Source organism: Nyctibius grandis, chromosome 5, assembly GCF_013368605.1.
Source record: "Nyctibius grandis isolate bNycGra1 chromosome 5, bNycGra1.pri, whole genome shotgun sequence".
NCBI classification, from domain to species: domain Eukaryota; kingdom Metazoa; phylum Chordata; class Aves; order Nyctibiiformes; family Nyctibiidae; genus Nyctibius; species Nyctibius grandis.
In genome coordinates, this window is record NC_090662.1 from 92281848 (window position 1) to 92298046 (window position 16199).

The following is a 16199-nucleotide window of genomic DNA, read 5'->3' on the forward strand; positions in this document are numbered from 1 at the left end:
CAGGCGAGACCCCACCCGGAGCCCCCCGAAATGGGCAACATCTGGTCGGCGCTGACCGAGCCCCCCCCCAGCCCCCAGCCTGCCACAGCCACTGGCCAGAGGCCCGTGGCCACTGCCCGGCGCCGCAAGGCCACTGCCCGGCACCGCAAGGCCACCATCCCGGACCCCACGGCTGACATTCAGAGCCCCATGGCAACCACCCAGAGCTCCATGGCAACCACCCAGAGCTCCATGGCTACCACCCAGCGCCCCATGGCTACCACCCAGAGGCCCATAGCAACCACCCAGCTCTCCAAGGCCAGCACCCAGAGCCCCATGGCCACTACCCAGAGCCCCATGGCTACCACCCAGCTCTCCGTGGCCACCACCCAGCGCCCCACGGCAGATGCTCAGCGCCCCACAGATGCCACCCAGCTCGCCATGGCTATCACCCAGCTCTCCGTGGCCACCTCCCAGCTCTCCCTGGCCTTTGCCCAGTGCTGCACAGATGCCACCCAGCTCTCCGTGGCCACCCCCCAGCTCTCCGTGGCTATCACCCAGCTCTCCGTGGCTATCACCCAGCTCTCCGTGGCCATCACCCATCGCTGGCCCCCCTTTGAGGTGTTGACCTCCAGCCCCCTTGGCTACCGAGGCCCCCAAGACCCCTGCCGGCTGGCCCCGAACATCAGAGCCTGGTGAGTGGTTTGGGGGTGTCCCCCCCACTGCCCCCCCCCTTATTTGCCCCCCCCCGTTATTTGCCCCCCCCCCCATTAACTGCCCCCCTCCCCCTCTCCCAGGTTGTCCCCCTGCAGCTGAGGGAGGGGGAGGTTTGGGGAAGGGGGGGGCAGTTTTGGGGGCTGGGGGGCTCCCCCCCCCTCACTGACCCCCCCATTAATTGCCCCCCCTCATTATTTGCCCACCCCCACCCCCAGGCTGGCCCACCTGGACAAAGAGAAGGAAGAGGAGGGGGAAGAGGAGGGGGAGGAGAAGGAGGAGAAGGAGGAGAAGGAGGAGAAGGAGGAGAAGGAGGAGAAGGAGGAGAAGGAGGAGAAGGAGGAGAAGGAGGAGAAGGAGGAGAAGGAGGAGAAGGAGGAGAAGGAGGAGGAGGAGGAGGAGGAGGAGGAGAAGGAGGAGGAGGAGAAGGAGGAGGAGGAGAAGGAGGAGGAGAAAGAGGAGGAGAAAGAGGAGGAGAAAGAGGAGGAGAAAGAGGAGGAGAAAGAGGAGGAGGAGGAGGAGGAGGAGGAAGAGAAGAAGGAAGAGGAGAAGGAAGAGGAGAAGGAAGAGGAGAAGGAAGAGAAGAAAGAGGAGAAGAAAGAGAAGGGGGAAAAGGAAGGGGAAGAGGAGGGGGAAGAGGAGGGGGAAGAGGAGGAGGAAGAGGAGGAGGAAGAGGAGGAGGAAGAGGAGGAGGAAGAGGAGGAGGAAGACGAAGACGAGGAGGAAGACGAGGAGGAAGACGAGTGGGAAGACCAGGAGGAAGACGAGGAGGAAGACGAGGAGGAAGGAGACGCCTGAGACCCCCCCCCAAGATGCCCCCCACCCCCCCCAAATCCCCCCCACCACCCCCCCCCTTTTGCCCCCCCCCCCAGACCACCACCCTCTGCTCGAAGCCACCATCGCTTTATTGAAGGGGGGGGGGGTCACAGATTGTTGCCCCCCCCCAAATTAACCCCAAATGGGGGGTGCTGGGGGGGGGGCTCCCCAAAAGCCCCCCCCGCTCCTCCCCCTGCTGTTAATTACCCTTTAATTAATTAAACCCCCGCCCCAAAACCTGCAGTGAAATGGGGGAAATCGAGGCTGAAATGGGGAAATAGAAGTGGAGGGGGAGGAGCCTAAAAGGGAGGGGGAGGAGCCTAAAAGGGAGGGGGAGGAGCCTAAAAGGGAGGGGGAGGAGCCAAGAGGGAGGGGGAGGAGCTCCCCAAAGGCCCTTCCCACTGTTAATTACCCTTTAATTAATTAATCCCCCCCAAAAATCGCAGTAAATTGAGGCTGAAAGTGGAGGGGGAGGAGCCTAAAGGGAGGGGGGAGGAGCCAAAAGGGAGGGGGAGGAGCCAAAAAAGGAGGGGGAGGAGCCAAAAAAGGAGGGGGGACACTGCCCCCTTGCTGTTAATTACCTTTTAATTAATTAATCCCCCCCAAAACTGCAGTGAAATGGGGAAATCGAGGTGGAAAGTGGAGGGGGAGGAGCCAAATAACGAGGGGGAGGAGCCAAATGAGGGGGAGGAGCCAAAAAGGGGGGCGTGGCCTCAGACGATCATCTCGAGCTGCCGGGCGTACTCGATGACCTGGGTGGCCAGCTCGGTGGAGGGGATGGTGGCCTCCTCGGGCTTGTGCTGGCGGCTACTGAAGCTGTAGTAGTTGTTGGGGGCCAGGACCCACCCCCGCTGGAAAATGGGGTGAAAAAAGGGGTATTTGGGGGCGCCCCCGGGGGTATTTATGGGTGGGGGGGGGGGGTGTGGGGGCACCTTCTTGGCGTAGTCGGTCATCTTCTTGGCGGTGGGGAAGAAGAGGATGCGGGTGGCCTCGGCGAAGAGGATCTGCTCGTAGGCCTTCTCGATGCAGCCCGCGATCTCGTCCCTGGGGGGGTAATTAGGGGGGGTTATGGGGTGGGGGGGGTAATTAGGGGGAGTGGGGGGTAATTATGGGGTGTGGGGAGGGGTTATGGGGTTTTTTTTAGGATGCTCAGGGAGGTTTTAGGGAGATTTTGGGGTGTTTAAGGGGGTTTTGGGGTGTTCAAGGAGGTTTTTGGGGTGCTCAGGGGGGTTCGGGGTGCTCAGGGGGTGTTCAAGGAGGTTTTTGGGGTATTTAAGAAGGTTTTTGGGGTGCTCACAAAAGTTTTTGGGGTATTTAAGAAGGTTTTTGGCCCGTTTAAGCATTTTTTGGGGGTGTTTAAGGAGGTTTTGGGGTGTTCAAAGGGGTTCTGGGGTGTTTAAGGAGGGTTTTGGGGTGCTCAAGGGTTTTTTTGGGGTGTTTAAGAAGGTTTTTGGGGTATTTAAGGAGGGTTTTGGCATGTTTAAGTGTGTTTTGAGGCATTTAAAGGTTTTTTGGGGTGCTCAAAGGGTTTTGAGGGTATTTAAAGGCTTTTTTGGGGTGCTCAAGGGATTTTTCAGGCGCTCAAGGAAGTTTTTAAGGGGCTTTTGGTGTGTTTAAGGGTTTTTTGGGGTGCTCGGGGCAGTGTTTAAGAAGGTTTTTGGGGTGTTTAAGGGGTTTTTGGGGCACTCAAGGAGATTTTTAAGAGTTTTTTGAGGTGTTTAAAGTTTTTTGGGGGCATTTAAGAAGGTTTTTGGGGTGCTCAAGAAAGTTTTTTGGGTGTTTAAGGGGTTTTGGGGGCATTTAAGGAGGTTCTTGGAGTGTTTAAAGAGGTTTTTGGGGTGCTCAGGGAGGTTTGGGGGCATTTAAGGAGGTTTTTTTTGTGTTTAAGCGTTTTTTGAGGTGTTTAAGGAGGTTTTTGGCGTGCTCAAAGGGTTTTTGGTGTGCTCAAGGGTTTTTTTGGGGCATTTAAGAAAGTTTTTGGGGTGCTCAGGGGGGTTAGGGGGATGTTTAAGAAGGTTTTTGGGGTATTTAAGGAGGTTTTTGGCGTGTCTAAAAGGTTTTTGGGGCACCCAAGGAGGTTTTTAGGTGGGTTTTTGGGATGCCCAAGGAGGTTTTTGGGGTGCCCAAGGAGGTTTTTAAGGGGCTTTTGGTGTGTTTAAGGGATTTTTGGGGTGGCTAAGGATGTTTTTGGCATGTTTAAGTGTTTTTTTGAGGTGCCCAGGGAGGTTTTTGGGGTGCTCAGGGGGGTTTTTGGGGCGCTCACCGGATGGTATCCAGCAGGATATCGATGAAGAAGGTGTAACTCTCTGCCGGGATGTTGCCTTTGGCCAGGAACACCTTGTTGTAGCTGCCCTCCATCAGGTACTGCGAGGGGCAAAAATGATAAAAAACCCTAAAAAAACCCTAAAAACCCCTAAAATCCCCCCAAAAAAGGGGGGTACCTGCTCGAGGGACACGGGGTGCTTGATGTAGACGTTGCTCTGGATCTCCTTGGCCGGCAGCCGCTCCAGCTCCGTGTGGAACTCGGCCACGCGGTTTTGGGACAGCAAAAACAAGAGGTTTAACCCCAAAAGCTGGTGTTTATATGCCGATTCCGGGAGCTCTTCCCTAAGAGGGGGTAAAAAGGGGGGGTTGGGGTAAAAAGGGGGGGGGACACCCCAATTTTTACCCCCCCCAAAGGTACTTGTAGTCGAAGTAGTAGCACTTGAGCTGGGCCATGTAGCGCTCGAAGGAGGGGATGTCCTTCTTCAGGATGCTCCACTGCGCCCCGATTTCCAAGATATCCCCTGGGGGGGGGGGGGGGGGGCAAGAAAAAGGGGGTGGGGGGTAGTTGAGGGGTGGGGGGGTTGTTGGGGGGGTAAAAAGGGGTTTGGGGGGTACTCACGGGCCAGGACGAGCTGCGGTTTGGTGAGCTTGGAGCCGGCGGTGGGGAGGAAGTTGAGGTCGAGGAGGGCGAGCTGTGGGGGGGGAGGGTATGGAGGGGAATTATGGGGTGGGGGGGGGGGGATATGGGGGGGTGCTTATGGGGTGTGGGGGGGGGTTATGGGGGGTTATGGGGGGGTTATGGGGTGGGGGGGGATATGGGGGGGATATGGGTGTGGGGGGGATATGGGGGGGTTATGGGGTGCGGGGGGGATATGGGGGGGATATGAGGTGTGGGGGTGGATATGGGGGGTTATGGGGTGCGGGGGGGGATATGGGGGGTTATGGGGTGCGGGGGGGGATATGGGGGGGTTATGGGGTGTGTGGGGGGATATGGGGGGGATATGGGTGCGGGGGGGATATAGGGGGGATATGAGGTGTGGGGGTATATGGGGGGTTATAGGGTGTGGGGGGGATATGGGGGGGGTTATGCGGGGGTTATGGGGTGGGGGGGATATGGGGGGGATATGGGTGCGGGGGGGATATGGGGGGGATATGAGGTGTGGGGGTATATGGGGGGTTATGGGGTGTGGGGGGGGATATGGGATTATGGGGGGGTTATGGGGAGGTTATGGGGTGGGGGGGTTATGGGGCACTTTGACCCCCCCCAGGCCCCTCAGACCCCCAGGTTTCCCCTCACCCTCAGGCCCCCCCCGGCCCCTCCCGCACCTTGAGCCGCCCCAGCGCCTCCCCGCACTTGCTCAGGTTCGGGCTCTTGCGGCCCCACTCGCCCTTGAGCTGCTCGTAGACCCCGGCGGCGGCCCGCAGCCCCCCCGCGCCCCCCGCCCCGACCCCCGCCGGCCCCGCCGCCAGCGCCATGACTGCGCCAGCCGCCCCGCGCGACACCCGCCGCGCTTTACGGCAGCGTCGCCGCGGCAACGCCGCCATCGCCATGACTCCGCGCTACCGCACGACACCCGCCGCGCTTTACGGCAGCGTCGCCGCGGCAACGCCGCCATCGCCATGACTCCGCGCCCCGCTACTGCACGACACCTTCCGCGCTTTACGGCAACGTCGCCATGACTCCGCTCCGCCGCCACCGCACGACACCTGCCGCGCTTTACGGCACCGTCGCCGCGGCAACGCCGCCCGAGGCCAAGCGCGGCGCATGCGCAGAGAGAGAGAGAGCGCGCGCGGGCGCACTTGCCCCGCCCACCGCGTTGGGGCGTGACGTCACCGCGGCGGAACAGCGGCCGCGAAGGGTGTGACGTCACGGGGGAGTGAGGAGTGACGTCAGAGGAGCGGGGGGGCTGTATGTGGCGGGGCGTGACGTCATCAACGGGGGTGAGGCAATAAATTATTGGATGATGTCATGAGTGATTGTGTGACGTCACGAGCGGCTGATGACGTCATGGGTGTGGCAGGGGCGGCGTGACGTCGCTGTGACCTCATCACTGTGGGGTTGGGGGGGGCGTAAAGGTTGAGGGTGACACAGTGAGGGGCGGGTGACGTCACAAGGGTGGGTGGGTGACGTCATGGGTGATGGATGATGTCATGGGTGATGGGTGATGTTACGGGGTGAAGCACCCTATGGGCACGTGCAAGGTCACATGGCCCCATGCCCCCTATGTGGACCCACCCCCCCCCCATAGGGCCTGTGGGTGGCTCCGTGGGTGCTGTGGATCAGTGGGTGGGTCAGTGGGTCAGTGGGTGCCGTGGGTGGGTCCCGTGGGTCCATGGGTGGGTCAGTGGGTGCTGTGGGTCAGTGGGTGGGTCCATGGGTCAGTGGGTGCCATGGGTGGGTCCATGGGTCAGTGGGTGCCGTGGGTGGGTGGGTCCGTGGGCCCGTGGGTGCCGCGGGGGGTGACAGACACACTCAGCCCCTCTCGTTTCCCGGCAGTTTCTTGGGGGCCGGTGGCACCGACAGCGACAGCCCCCGCGTGTCCCCCCGTGTCCCCCCCCCGTGTCCCCCACCCATGTCCCACCCTGTCCCCCCCCACCCATGTCCCACCCGTGTCCCCGTGGGGGGCGGGGACGAGCCGCTACGAAATTGGGGTTAAAAACACCCCCCGAGGGGGCTTTAAAAAACGGTAAGAAAAGGGGGGGGGGGTGGCCCTGGCGGTGGCCCTGGTGGCCCTGGGGGTGGCCCGGGGGTCCCTGAGGTGGCCGTGGGTGCCCGTGGGGTCCCCCCGGGGGTGCAGGGGAGCGGCCGTGGCTGGCACACGCGTGTGTCACCCTCCCCCCCTGCCATGGGGACCGTCTGGGGACGTGGGGGTGGCAGGCGGACCCCAGGGGGACATGGGGACCCTCTGGGGTCATGGGGGTGGCAGTAGGACCCCAAGGGGACATGGGGACCCCAGGGGGACAGGGGAGTGGCAGTAGGACCCCAAGGGGACATGGGGACCCTGATGGGGCATGGGGGTGGCAGTAGGACCCCAAGGGGACATGGAGATGCCAGGAGGACCCCGTGGGGACATGGGGACCCTCTTGGACATGGGGGTGGCAGTAGGACCCCAGGGGGACATGGGGACCCTCTGGGGTCATGGGGGTGGCAGGAGGACCCCAGGGGGGACATGGGGACCCCAGGGGGGACATGGGGACCCCGAGAGGACATGGGGACCCTCTGGGGATGTGGGGGTGGCAGTAGGACCCCAGGGGGACTTGGGGACCCTCTGGGGACGTGGGGGTGGCAGTAGGACCCCAGGGGGACATGGGGACCTTCTGGGCATGTGGGGGTGGCAGTAGGACCCCAGGGGGACATGGGGGTGTCAGAAGGACCCCAAGGTGACATGAGGACCCTCTTGGACATGGGGGTGTCAGGATGACCCCAAGGGGCCATGGAGATGCCAGGAGGACCCCAAGGGGACATGTGGGTGTCAGGAGGACCCCATGGGGACATGGAGATGCCAGGAGGACCCCAAGGGGACATGGGGACCCTCTTGGACATGAGGGTGTCAGGATGACTCCAAGAGGACATGGAGATGCCAGGAGGACCCCAAGGCACCATGACCAACCCAAGGTGCCACATGCAGGTGGACCCCACAGTGCCGCAACGCCCCCACCCTGGGGGATCCCCCAATCCCCCCCCATGGTGCCACCACCCCCCATGTCCCCCCCGATGTCCCCTCAGAAGCCCCTGATGTGACAATAGGCCTCGAGGCTGGCGAAGAGGATGTAGAGGAGCCAGAGGCCGAGGAAGAGCGCGGCCGTGAGGAGCTTGGGGGTGCGCGGCCCCCCCAGCTCGCCGCCGATGGCCGGGCGCCGGCGGTAGAGCAGGACGGTGACGCCGACGAAGGCGAAGATGGTGAAGAGGGTGACGGAGAAGGCCAAGGTCCCCGTGTGCACCTCGAAGTGGCGGCCCTGGGCCGCCCAGTAAATGGCGGCCACCGACCAGGCGACGCCGAGGCCCAGGAAGACGTTGACGGCGTTGGAGCCCGTGACGTTGCCGATGGAGGCGTCGGCGCACTGGTCCTGCAGCGCGGCCACCTTGCTGGCGAAGGTGTCTGGGGGGACATGGGGGGACGTGGGGACGTCGTGGGGAGGTGGGGACATGGCATGGGGACATGGAGATGGAGATGGGGACATGGGGACACAGAATGGGCATGGGGACATGGGTGTGGGGACGTGGAGATGGGGATGTGGACATGGGGACATGGCATGGGTGTGGGGACATGGGTATGGGAATGTGGCATGGGTGTGGGGACACAGGGATGGGGACACAGGGATGGGGACATGGGGACATGGGGATGGGGACACGGGATGGGGACATGGGTGTAGGGACATGGGTGTAGGGACATGGGGACATGGGGATGGGCATGGGGACGTGGTGTGGGGACATGGGGATGAGGACGTGGGGATGGGGAAGGGGACATGAGGACATGGGCATGGGGACATGGGGACATGGCATAGGGACACAGAATGGGTGTGGGGACATGGGCATGGGGACATGGGGACATGGCATAGGGACACAGAATGGGTGTGGGGACATGGGCGTGGGGACATGGGGACATGGGCATCGGGATGCCAGGATGGCGGCATGGGGATGGGGACACAGGCATGAGGACATGGGGACGTGGGGATGGGGACATGGGGACGTGGGGACATGGGCATGGGGACGTGGGGACATGGGGACATGGCATGGGGACACAGAACGGGTGTGGGGACACAGGCATGGGGACGTCGGGATGGGTGTGGGGACATGTGTCCCCATGTCCCCTGTCCCCATCACCCCATCCCCTGTCCCCTCTCCCCGTCCCCTGTCCCCTCTTCCTGTCCCCTCTCCCCTCTCCCCTGTCCCCATCACCCCGTCACCATCCCCTCTCCTGTCCCCTCTCCCATCACAGTGTCCCCATCACCCCGTCCCCCTGTCCCCCATCCCCCTGTCCCCCGTCCCTGTCCCCCATCCCCTGTCCCCCGTCCCCTCTCCCTGTCCCCTCTCCCCTGTCCTGTGTCCCCTCTCCTCTGTCCCCATCACCCCTGTCACCATCTCCTCTCCTGTCACCTGTCCCCTCTCCCATCACCCTGTCCCTTGTCCCTTGTCCCCTGTCCCCCCTCCCCTGTCCCTGTCCTCTCTCCTGTCCCCCATCCCCTTTCCCCTCTCCCTGTCACATGTCACCTTTCCTCTGTCCCCATCACCCCTGTCACCATCCCCTCTCCTGTCACCCCATCCCCTGTCCCATGTCCCTTGTCCCCTGTCCCATCACCCTATCCCCCATCCCCTGTCCCCCGTCCCCTTCTCCCCATCCCCCTGTCACCATCCCCTCTCCTGTCCCTGTCCCCTCTCCCATCACCACGTCCCCTGTCCCCATCCACCGTCCCCTCTCCCTGTCCCCTCTCCCTGTCCCATGTCACCTCTCCCATCACCCTGTGCCCATCACCCTGTCCCCATGACCCTGTCCCCCTGTCCCCTCTCCTGTCACCCTGTCCCCATCACCCCGTCGCTTGTCCCCTGTCCCCTGTCCCCCTGTCCCCGTCCTCCATCCCCTGTCCCCATCCCCTCTCCTGTCCCCTGTCCCCTCTCCCTGTCCCCTGTCCCCCCCCCGCCCACCGGGGATGGAGGTGCCGAGGGCGACGAAGACGACGGCGTTGACGGAGTCCTTGAGGCCAACGGTGCAGCCGAAGTGGGCGGCCAGGTCGCCGATGAGGGCGGTGAGGAGCCCGATGAGGAGGATGGAGACGCCGAAGCAGGCCCAGCCGTTGCAGTACTCGGTGGGGGGGACGCAGGCGAAGAGAACCTTCCAGAACACCGTCAGGAAGTGCATCACGTAGTCGAAGCATGAAGGGAGACGTTCCTCGCGCCCTTCCTCCTCCTCTTCCTCCTCGCCTGCAGAGGGACCGGCACGGGGGGACGTGGCAACGGGGTGGTGGCCCCCAAGGTGGCATCACCGGGGGGGTAGAGCAACGGTGGTGGCCCCAGGGTGGTGGCCCGCAAGGTGGCATCACCAGGGGGGTAGATCAATGGTGGTAGTTGGATGGTGGTGGCCCCAAGGTGGCATCATCAGGGGGGTAGATCAATGGCGGTGGTCCCATGGTGTTGGCTGGATGGTGATGGTTGGATGGTGGTGGCCCCATGGTGGTGGTCCCATGGTGGTGGTCCCATGGTGGTGGCCCCATGGTGGTCGCCCCATGGTGGTCGCCCCATGGTGGTCGCCCCAAGGTGGTGGTCGTATGGTGGAAGCCCCATGGTGGTGGTCCCATGGTGGCATCCCCACGGTGGTGACCCCAGGGCTGGCTGTCCCCAGGGCTGGCCGAGGCCGGGTGACCCCGGGGGGGGACGTGGCGGTGGGGTCCCACCTGCGCTGACGGTGATGGCCTCCAGGAACTGCTCCCGCCACGAGTGTGTCCCGATCACCGTGGCCAGGTTGGTCTTCTTGATGAGCTTGTCCACCGTGTTCTGCGGGCGGACGGGCGCCAGGCCATGTCCCCCACGTCCCCATGGCCCTCCCCGTGTCCCCCCCCGTGTCCCCTGTCCCCGCTGGTCACCTTGAAGTCGTAGGACTCCTCGATGATGACCTCCAGCCGGCAGTTCTCGCCCAGGACGGGTTTGCCCATCTCGGCGATGCGCCGTGCCTCCTCCTCCTCCGCCGAGGGCTTGCGGTCACCATCCGCTGCGGGGACACGGCGGGGGGACACGGAGTGGCGTGGGGACACCGCAGGGGGACATGGTGTGGGACATCATGGTGTGGGACATCATGGTGTGAGACATGGAGTGGGACATGACGTGGGGACACGGAGTGGGGATGTGGTGTGGGGACACGATGTGGGACACGGAGTGGGGACGTGGAGTGGGGACGTGGAGTGGGGACATAGTGTGGGGACATGGTGTGGGGACACAATGTGGGACGTGGAGTGGGGACGTGGCATGGGGACACCACGGGAGGACGCCACAGTGGGAGGTGGCGTGGGGACACCGTGGGGGCACATGGCATGAGACATCATGGTGTGGGACACGGTGTGGGGACGTGGTGTGGGACATGGCGTGGGGACACGGTGTGGGGACGTGGAGTTGGGACACCGTGGGGGCACACAGCATGGGACATCATGGTGTGGGACATGGCATGGGGACGTGGTGTGGGAGATGGTGTGGGGACACGATGTGGGACGTGGTGTGGGACACGGAGTGGGGACACAGAAGGGGGACGTGGAGTGGGACGTGGTGTGGGGACACGATGTGGGACGTGGCATGGGGACATGGAGTGGGGACATGGAGTGGGACACGGTGTGGGACATGGTGTGGGGACGTGGAGAGGGGACACGGCGTGCAGACATGGCATGGGACATCATGGTGTGGGACATGGTGGGGGACGTGGTGGGGGACATGGCGTGGGGACACGGAGTGGGGACACGGAGTGGGACGTGGTGTGGGGACATGGAGTGGGGACACGGTGTGGTGACGTGGGCATGGGACATGGTGTGGGGACGTGGCGTGGGGACATGGAGTGAAGACACCGCGTGTGACATGGTGTGGGGACGTGGAGTGGGGACGTGGAGTGGGGACGTGGAGTGGGGACACGGTGTGGGACACGGTGTGGGGACATGGTGTGGGGACACAATGTGGGACACGGAGTGGGGATGTGGCGTGGGAACGTGGTGTGGGGACATGGTGTGGGGACACGGAGTGGGGACACTATGTGGGACGTGGTGTGGGGACACCACGTGGGGACACCGCGTAGGACCCGGGATGTGGTGTGGGGAGATGGTGTGGGGATGTGGCATGGGGACATGATGTGGGGACACGATGTGGGACGTGGTGTGGGGACGTGGTGTGGGACACGGAGTGGGGACACGGGTACATGGCGTGGGGACACCACATGGGGACATGACATGGAGACATGGGGACACGGCGTGGGGACACCGCGTGTGGCACAGGGCCCGGGGAGGTGACACGAGGAGGAGGGGACGAAGGCTCCTACCTTGGGCGAGCAGGAGGGCTGCAAGGGGGGAGAGGAGATGGTGAGAGCCCCGCCCAGGCCACGCCCACCGGGCCACGCCCCCCCAGGCCCCGCCCTACCCGAGATGCCCCGCTTGAGCCAGCGCGGCTGCCCCAGCTCGATGAAGAAGTTGTCCTTCTTCTCGTACTCCTCCGCGTCCACGATCTTCACCTGCAGCGTCTTCCTGGGCGGGGGGGGGGACAGCGCCATCACCGCCAACGCCACCACCATCATCATCATCATCACCACCATCACCACCACCACCATCATCACCATCATCATCACCACCATCATCATCATCACCACCACCATCATCACAACTACCATCACCACCACCACCACCATCATCATCACCACCATCATCATCACCACCATCATCACCACGATCACCACCATCACCATCACCACCACCATCACCATCATCATCACCACCACCATCACCACCAACGCCACCATCATCACCACCACCACAACCACCATCACCACCACCACCACGATCACCATCACCTTCATCACCGCCACCATCATCACCATCAACACCATCACAACCACCAACACCACCACCACCATCATCACCACCAACACCACCACCATCACCACCACCGCCACCATCACCATCATCATCATCACCACCGTCACCACCATCACCATCACAACGACCACCAACACCAACACCATCATTGTCACCATCACCACAACCACCATCATCATCATCACCACCGTCACCACCATCACCATCACAACGACCACCAACACCAACACCATCATTGTCACCATCACAACCATCACCATCATCATCATTATCACCATCACCACCACAATCACCATCACCACCACCACCACCACCAACACCACCATCATCACCATCACCACCACCTCCACCACACCCAGGGGACTCACGGTGCCCCCAAGCTGGCTACCTGGGGGTGGGGGAGTGATGGAGTGGGGGGCAGAGGTGAGGGGTGGGTGCGCAAGGGTTGGGTGCTCAAGGGTTGGCCAAGCAAGGGTTGGGTGCTCAAGGGTTGGCCACGCACGGGTTGGCCACGCAAGGGTTGACCACGCAAGGGTTGACCACGCAAGGGTTGGGTGTTCAAGGGTTGGCCACACAAGTGTTGACCACGCAAGGGTTGACCACGCAAGTGTTGACCACGCAAGGGTTGGCCATGCAAGGGTTGGGTGTTCAAGGGTTGGCCACGCAAGGGTTGGGTTGGGTGTGCAAGGGTTGGCCACGCAACGGTTGGGTGTTCAAGGGTTGGGTGTTCAAGGGTTGGTCAATCAAGGGTTGGCCATGCACGGGCTGGGTGTTCAAGGGTTGGACAATCAGGGGTTGGTCAATCAAGGGTTGGCCATGCACGGGTTGGGTGTTCAAGGGTTGGACAATCAAGGGTTGGTCAATCAAGGGTTGGTCAATCAAGGGTTGGCCATGCACGGGTTGGGTGTTCAAGGGTTGGACAATCAAGGGTTGGCCATGCACGGGTTGGGTGTTCAAGGGTTGGACAATCAAGGGTTGGTCAATCAAGGGTTGGTCAGTCAAGGGTTGGCCATGCACAGGTTGACCACGCAAGGGCTGGCCATGCACAGGTTGCCCACGGAAGGTCCCCGCGCGCGGCCGCGTCTCGTCTCACGCCGTCTCGTCGTTGCGGAACTCCAGCTCCCCCACTGCGTCCTCGTAGTGGACGCCGCCGCCGCGGGCCGTGCCCTCCACGGTGCGGTAGGGCAGCAGCACGGTGCCGCGGGCACCGGAGCCGCGCAGCACCGTCACCTCCACCGCCCCTTGGCACTCGCTCACGTGCACCAGCCGCTCTTGGAAGGCGAAGATGCCGGCGTGGTCGTCATCCAAGATGGTGACGGTGGCCACCGCCGGGGCCACCAGCCGCCCTTTGGGGTGCTCGGCCGAGTCGCTCTCGAACATGCCCTCGGCGTCGCCCACGCGGAGGTTGAGGAGGCGGACGAAGAAGTGCTCGTCCTCCTCGAAGATGTCGTCGTCGATGATGCCGATCTGCAGCTCCTTCTGCGTCTCGCCCGGCTTGAAGATCAACGTCCCCTCGCTGTACTCGTAGTCCGAGCCCGCCTTGGCCGAGCCGTCCTCTGTCTTGTAGTCCACGTAGAAGGTGTGGTTGGCGTCGGCCCCTTGGTGGCACGTCACCGCCAGCGTCACCGAGCCGCAGTTCTCCAGGCAGTGGTAGAGGCACGGCTCGAAGAAGATCCTGCTGCACTGCTCCTCCTCGGCGTCCGAGGGCACCTCCAGGAGGGTCGAGGACCTCTTGGAGAACTCGGCCACGTGCTTCTTGAGGACGTTGCCGGCCCCCGTCATCATGCGGGTGGCCTGGATGCGGTAGAACGCCCGGCTCTTCTGCTGGTGGAGGAGGGCATAGTAGTTGGCCATGTCCACCAGCTGCTCCAGCTCCTTCTCGGGGTGCTTCTGCTTGAGGTCCTTCAAGATCTGGATGACCTCGCGCCGGCTTTCATCCAGCTCCTTCTCCTCCGTTGTCGGGGCGATGGTGGCGGAGCCTTCGGCCTCGCGGCGCTCGGGGAGGGGGAAGCCGCCGTCGGCCTCGCTGCCCTTGGGGAAGTCCCCTTCGGTGCCGATGATGATGCCGCTGCGTGGGTCGGCGCGGTAGCGCTTGTAGACGTACTTGTAGAAGAGGAGGCGCTTGTCGGCCGCCCAGGCGAAGACCACGCAGACGGGGAAGAAGACGAGGGTGAGGAGGGCCTCCCACACCTGCACCACGCCCGGCGAGATGACGGCCAGGATCAGGTAGAGCCAGACGTAGGCAAAGATGCTCCACGACGCCGTGACGAAGAAGACCCTCAAGTGCTTGATCTTGCGGCTCTCGCCGCTGGGGATGACGTAGACGCACACGGCGATGACCACGAACATGTTGAAGGCCGCGCTGCCCACGATGGTGCCCGGCCCCAACTCGCCCGCTTGGAAGTTGTGCCCGCACACCTCGATGACGGAGAGGAGGATCTCGGGCGCCGAAGAACCCAACGCCATGAGGGTCAGGTTGGAGACCGTCTCGTTCCAGATGCGCACGGTGCCCACGCTGGTCTCGCCGTTGGCCTTGGTGATGGTCACCTCCTTCTCCTTGGACGTGATGACCTCGATGGATGCCATGAAGCGGTCGGCGATGATGGACACCCCCAGGAACATGTACATCATGGCCACAAAGTAGACGATGGCGCGTGCCGCCTTGTCGCCCAACGACGGGTTGTCCGGTTGCCACACGGGCAGCAGGACGCCCGGTTGGCAGCGGTTCGAGCCCTGGCACGTCCCGTTGGCATCGCTGGGGGCCGCTGTGGCCGTCGCCTCGGGGGCGCAGGGCTCGGCCAGCAGCAGCGCGGCTACCAGCGCCGCCCGCCGGGCCACCAACGCCATGGCGCCGGGTCACCGCCTGCGGGAGAGAGGGGGCGCGGCTGTGGGGCTGGGGGCCAGGGCTGTGGGGCCGGGATGCAGCTGTGGGGCGGGGGACCGCAGCCATGGGTTGATGCTCAGCCATGGGGCTGGGGACCATGGTTGTGGGGCCGGGATGCAGCTGTGGGGCTGGGGACCATGGTTGTGGGGCCGGGGACCATGGTTGTGGGGCCGGGATGCAGCTGTGGGGCCGGGGACCATGGTTGTGGGGCCGGGATGCAGCTGTGGGGCTGGGGACCGTGGCCATGGGGCAATGCTCAGCTGTGGGGCAATGCTCAGCCATGGGGCTGGGATGCAGCTGTGGGGCTGGGGACCATGGTTATGGGGTGATGCTCAGTTGTGGGGCTGGGGACCATGGTTATGGGGCTGGGATGCAGCTCTGGGGCCAGGATGCAGCTGTGGGGCTGGGGACCATGGTTGTGGGGTGATGCTCGGTTGTGGGGTGATGCTCAGTTGTGGGGCTGGTGTCCGTGGCTGTGGGGCTGGGATGCAGCTGTGGGGCTGGGATACAGCTGTGGGGTGATGCTCAGCTGTGGGGCTGGGATGCAGCTGTGGGGTGGGGGACCATGGTTGTGGGGTGATGCTCAGCTGTGGGGCCGGGATGCAGCTGTGGGGCTGGGATGCAGCAATGGGGTGGGGGACCATGGTTATGGGGTGATGCTCAGTTGTGGGGCTGGGGGCCGTGGTTATGGGGCGATGCGGATCCGTGGGGCTGGGGGCTGTGGTTATGGGGCGATGCGGATCCGTGGGGCTGGGGGGGGGCGCAGCCGCCGCCCGCGGCCCCGGGGGGGGCTGGGGGGTGCGGGGGCGCTCCCGGCTCCGCCCCGGCAACCGCGTGGTTCCCATGGCAACGGGGCGGGGGGGGGGGCGGCTGGGAACGGGGGGGGGACCCCGAACTTCCCCCAGGGGCCGGGGCTGCCCCACAGCCCCCCCCGGCACCCCCCGGCAGCCCCACGGGGGGGTGTGGGGCGTGGGGTGCTGCC

The 16199-nt window shown here is 63.6% G+C and overlaps 2 protein-coding genes across 7 annotated transcripts; both read right to left on the minus strand.

Annotated features, from left to right (window-relative positions):
• Positions 1-1580: 1580 nt before the first annotated feature.
• Positions 1581-4460, minus strand: LOC137663601 (26S proteasome non-ATPase regulatory subunit 8). The gene is made up of 6 exons (XM_068401007.1): positions 4394-4460; positions 4193-4295; positions 3951-4116; positions 3773-3873; positions 2442-2553; positions 1581-2360 (listed from the first exon to the last, which is right to left on the minus strand). Exons 2-6 carry the CDS (start codon positions 4225-4227, stop codon positions 2223-2225), a joined length of 552 nt encoding a protein of 183 aa, XP_068257108.1. The 5' UTR covers positions 4228-4295; positions 4394-4460; the 3' UTR covers positions 1581-2222.
• Positions 4461-7497: 3037 nt separating this feature from the next.
• SLC8A2 (solute carrier family 8 member A2) lies at positions 7498-15168 on the minus strand. Of its 6 annotated transcripts, none has more exons than XM_068401593.1 (7): positions 13427-15168; positions 11882-11985; positions 11784-11801; positions 10354-10478; positions 10165-10264; positions 9419-9694; positions 7498-7874 (listed from the first exon to the last, which is right to left on the minus strand). In XM_068401593.1, exons 1-7 carry the CDS (start codon positions 14962-14964, stop codon positions 7498-7500), a joined length of 2538 nt encoding a protein of 845 aa, XP_068257694.1. In that variant the 5' UTR covers positions 14965-15168. The 6 variants fall into 6 exon arrangements, with proteins under 6 accessions (XP_068257694.1, XP_068257698.1, XP_068257696.1 ...); XM_068401597.1 differs by having other exon boundaries at positions 11772-11801; positions 11891-11985; positions 13427-15069; XM_068401595.1 differs by having other exon boundaries at positions 11772-11801; positions 13427-15069.
• Positions 15169-16199: the final 1031 nt, after the last annotated feature.

Excerpts from the sequence above, each read along its gene's own strand:
- LOC137663601 (XM_068401007.1), bottom strand. The coding sequence starts at position 4,227 with ATGGCCCAGCTCAAGTGCTACTACTTCGACTACAA. Across the intron at positions 3,874-3,950 it reads ACCCCGTGTCCCTCGAGCAG|TACCTGATGGAGGGCAGCTA; the intron begins GTACCCCCCTTT and ends TGCCCCTCGCAG. Across the intron at positions 2,554-3,772 it reads ATCCTGCTGGATACCATCCG|GGACGAGATCGCGGGCTGCA; the intron begins GTGAGCGCCCCA and ends TTACCCCCCCAG.
- SLC8A2 (XM_068401594.1), bottom strand. The coding sequence starts at position 14,964 with ATGATGTACATGTTCCTGGGGGTGTCCATCATCGCCGACCGCTTCATG. Across the intron at positions 10,538-11,877 it reads AAGCGGGGCATCTCGGGTAG|ACCATGTCCCCCTGCGGTGT; the intron begins GGCGGGGCCTGG and ends ATGATGTCCCAC. Across the intron at positions 10,265-10,353 it reads AGGAGTCCTACGACTTCAAG|AACACGGTGGACAAGCTCAT; the intron begins GTGACCAGCGGG and ends GTCCGCCCGCAG.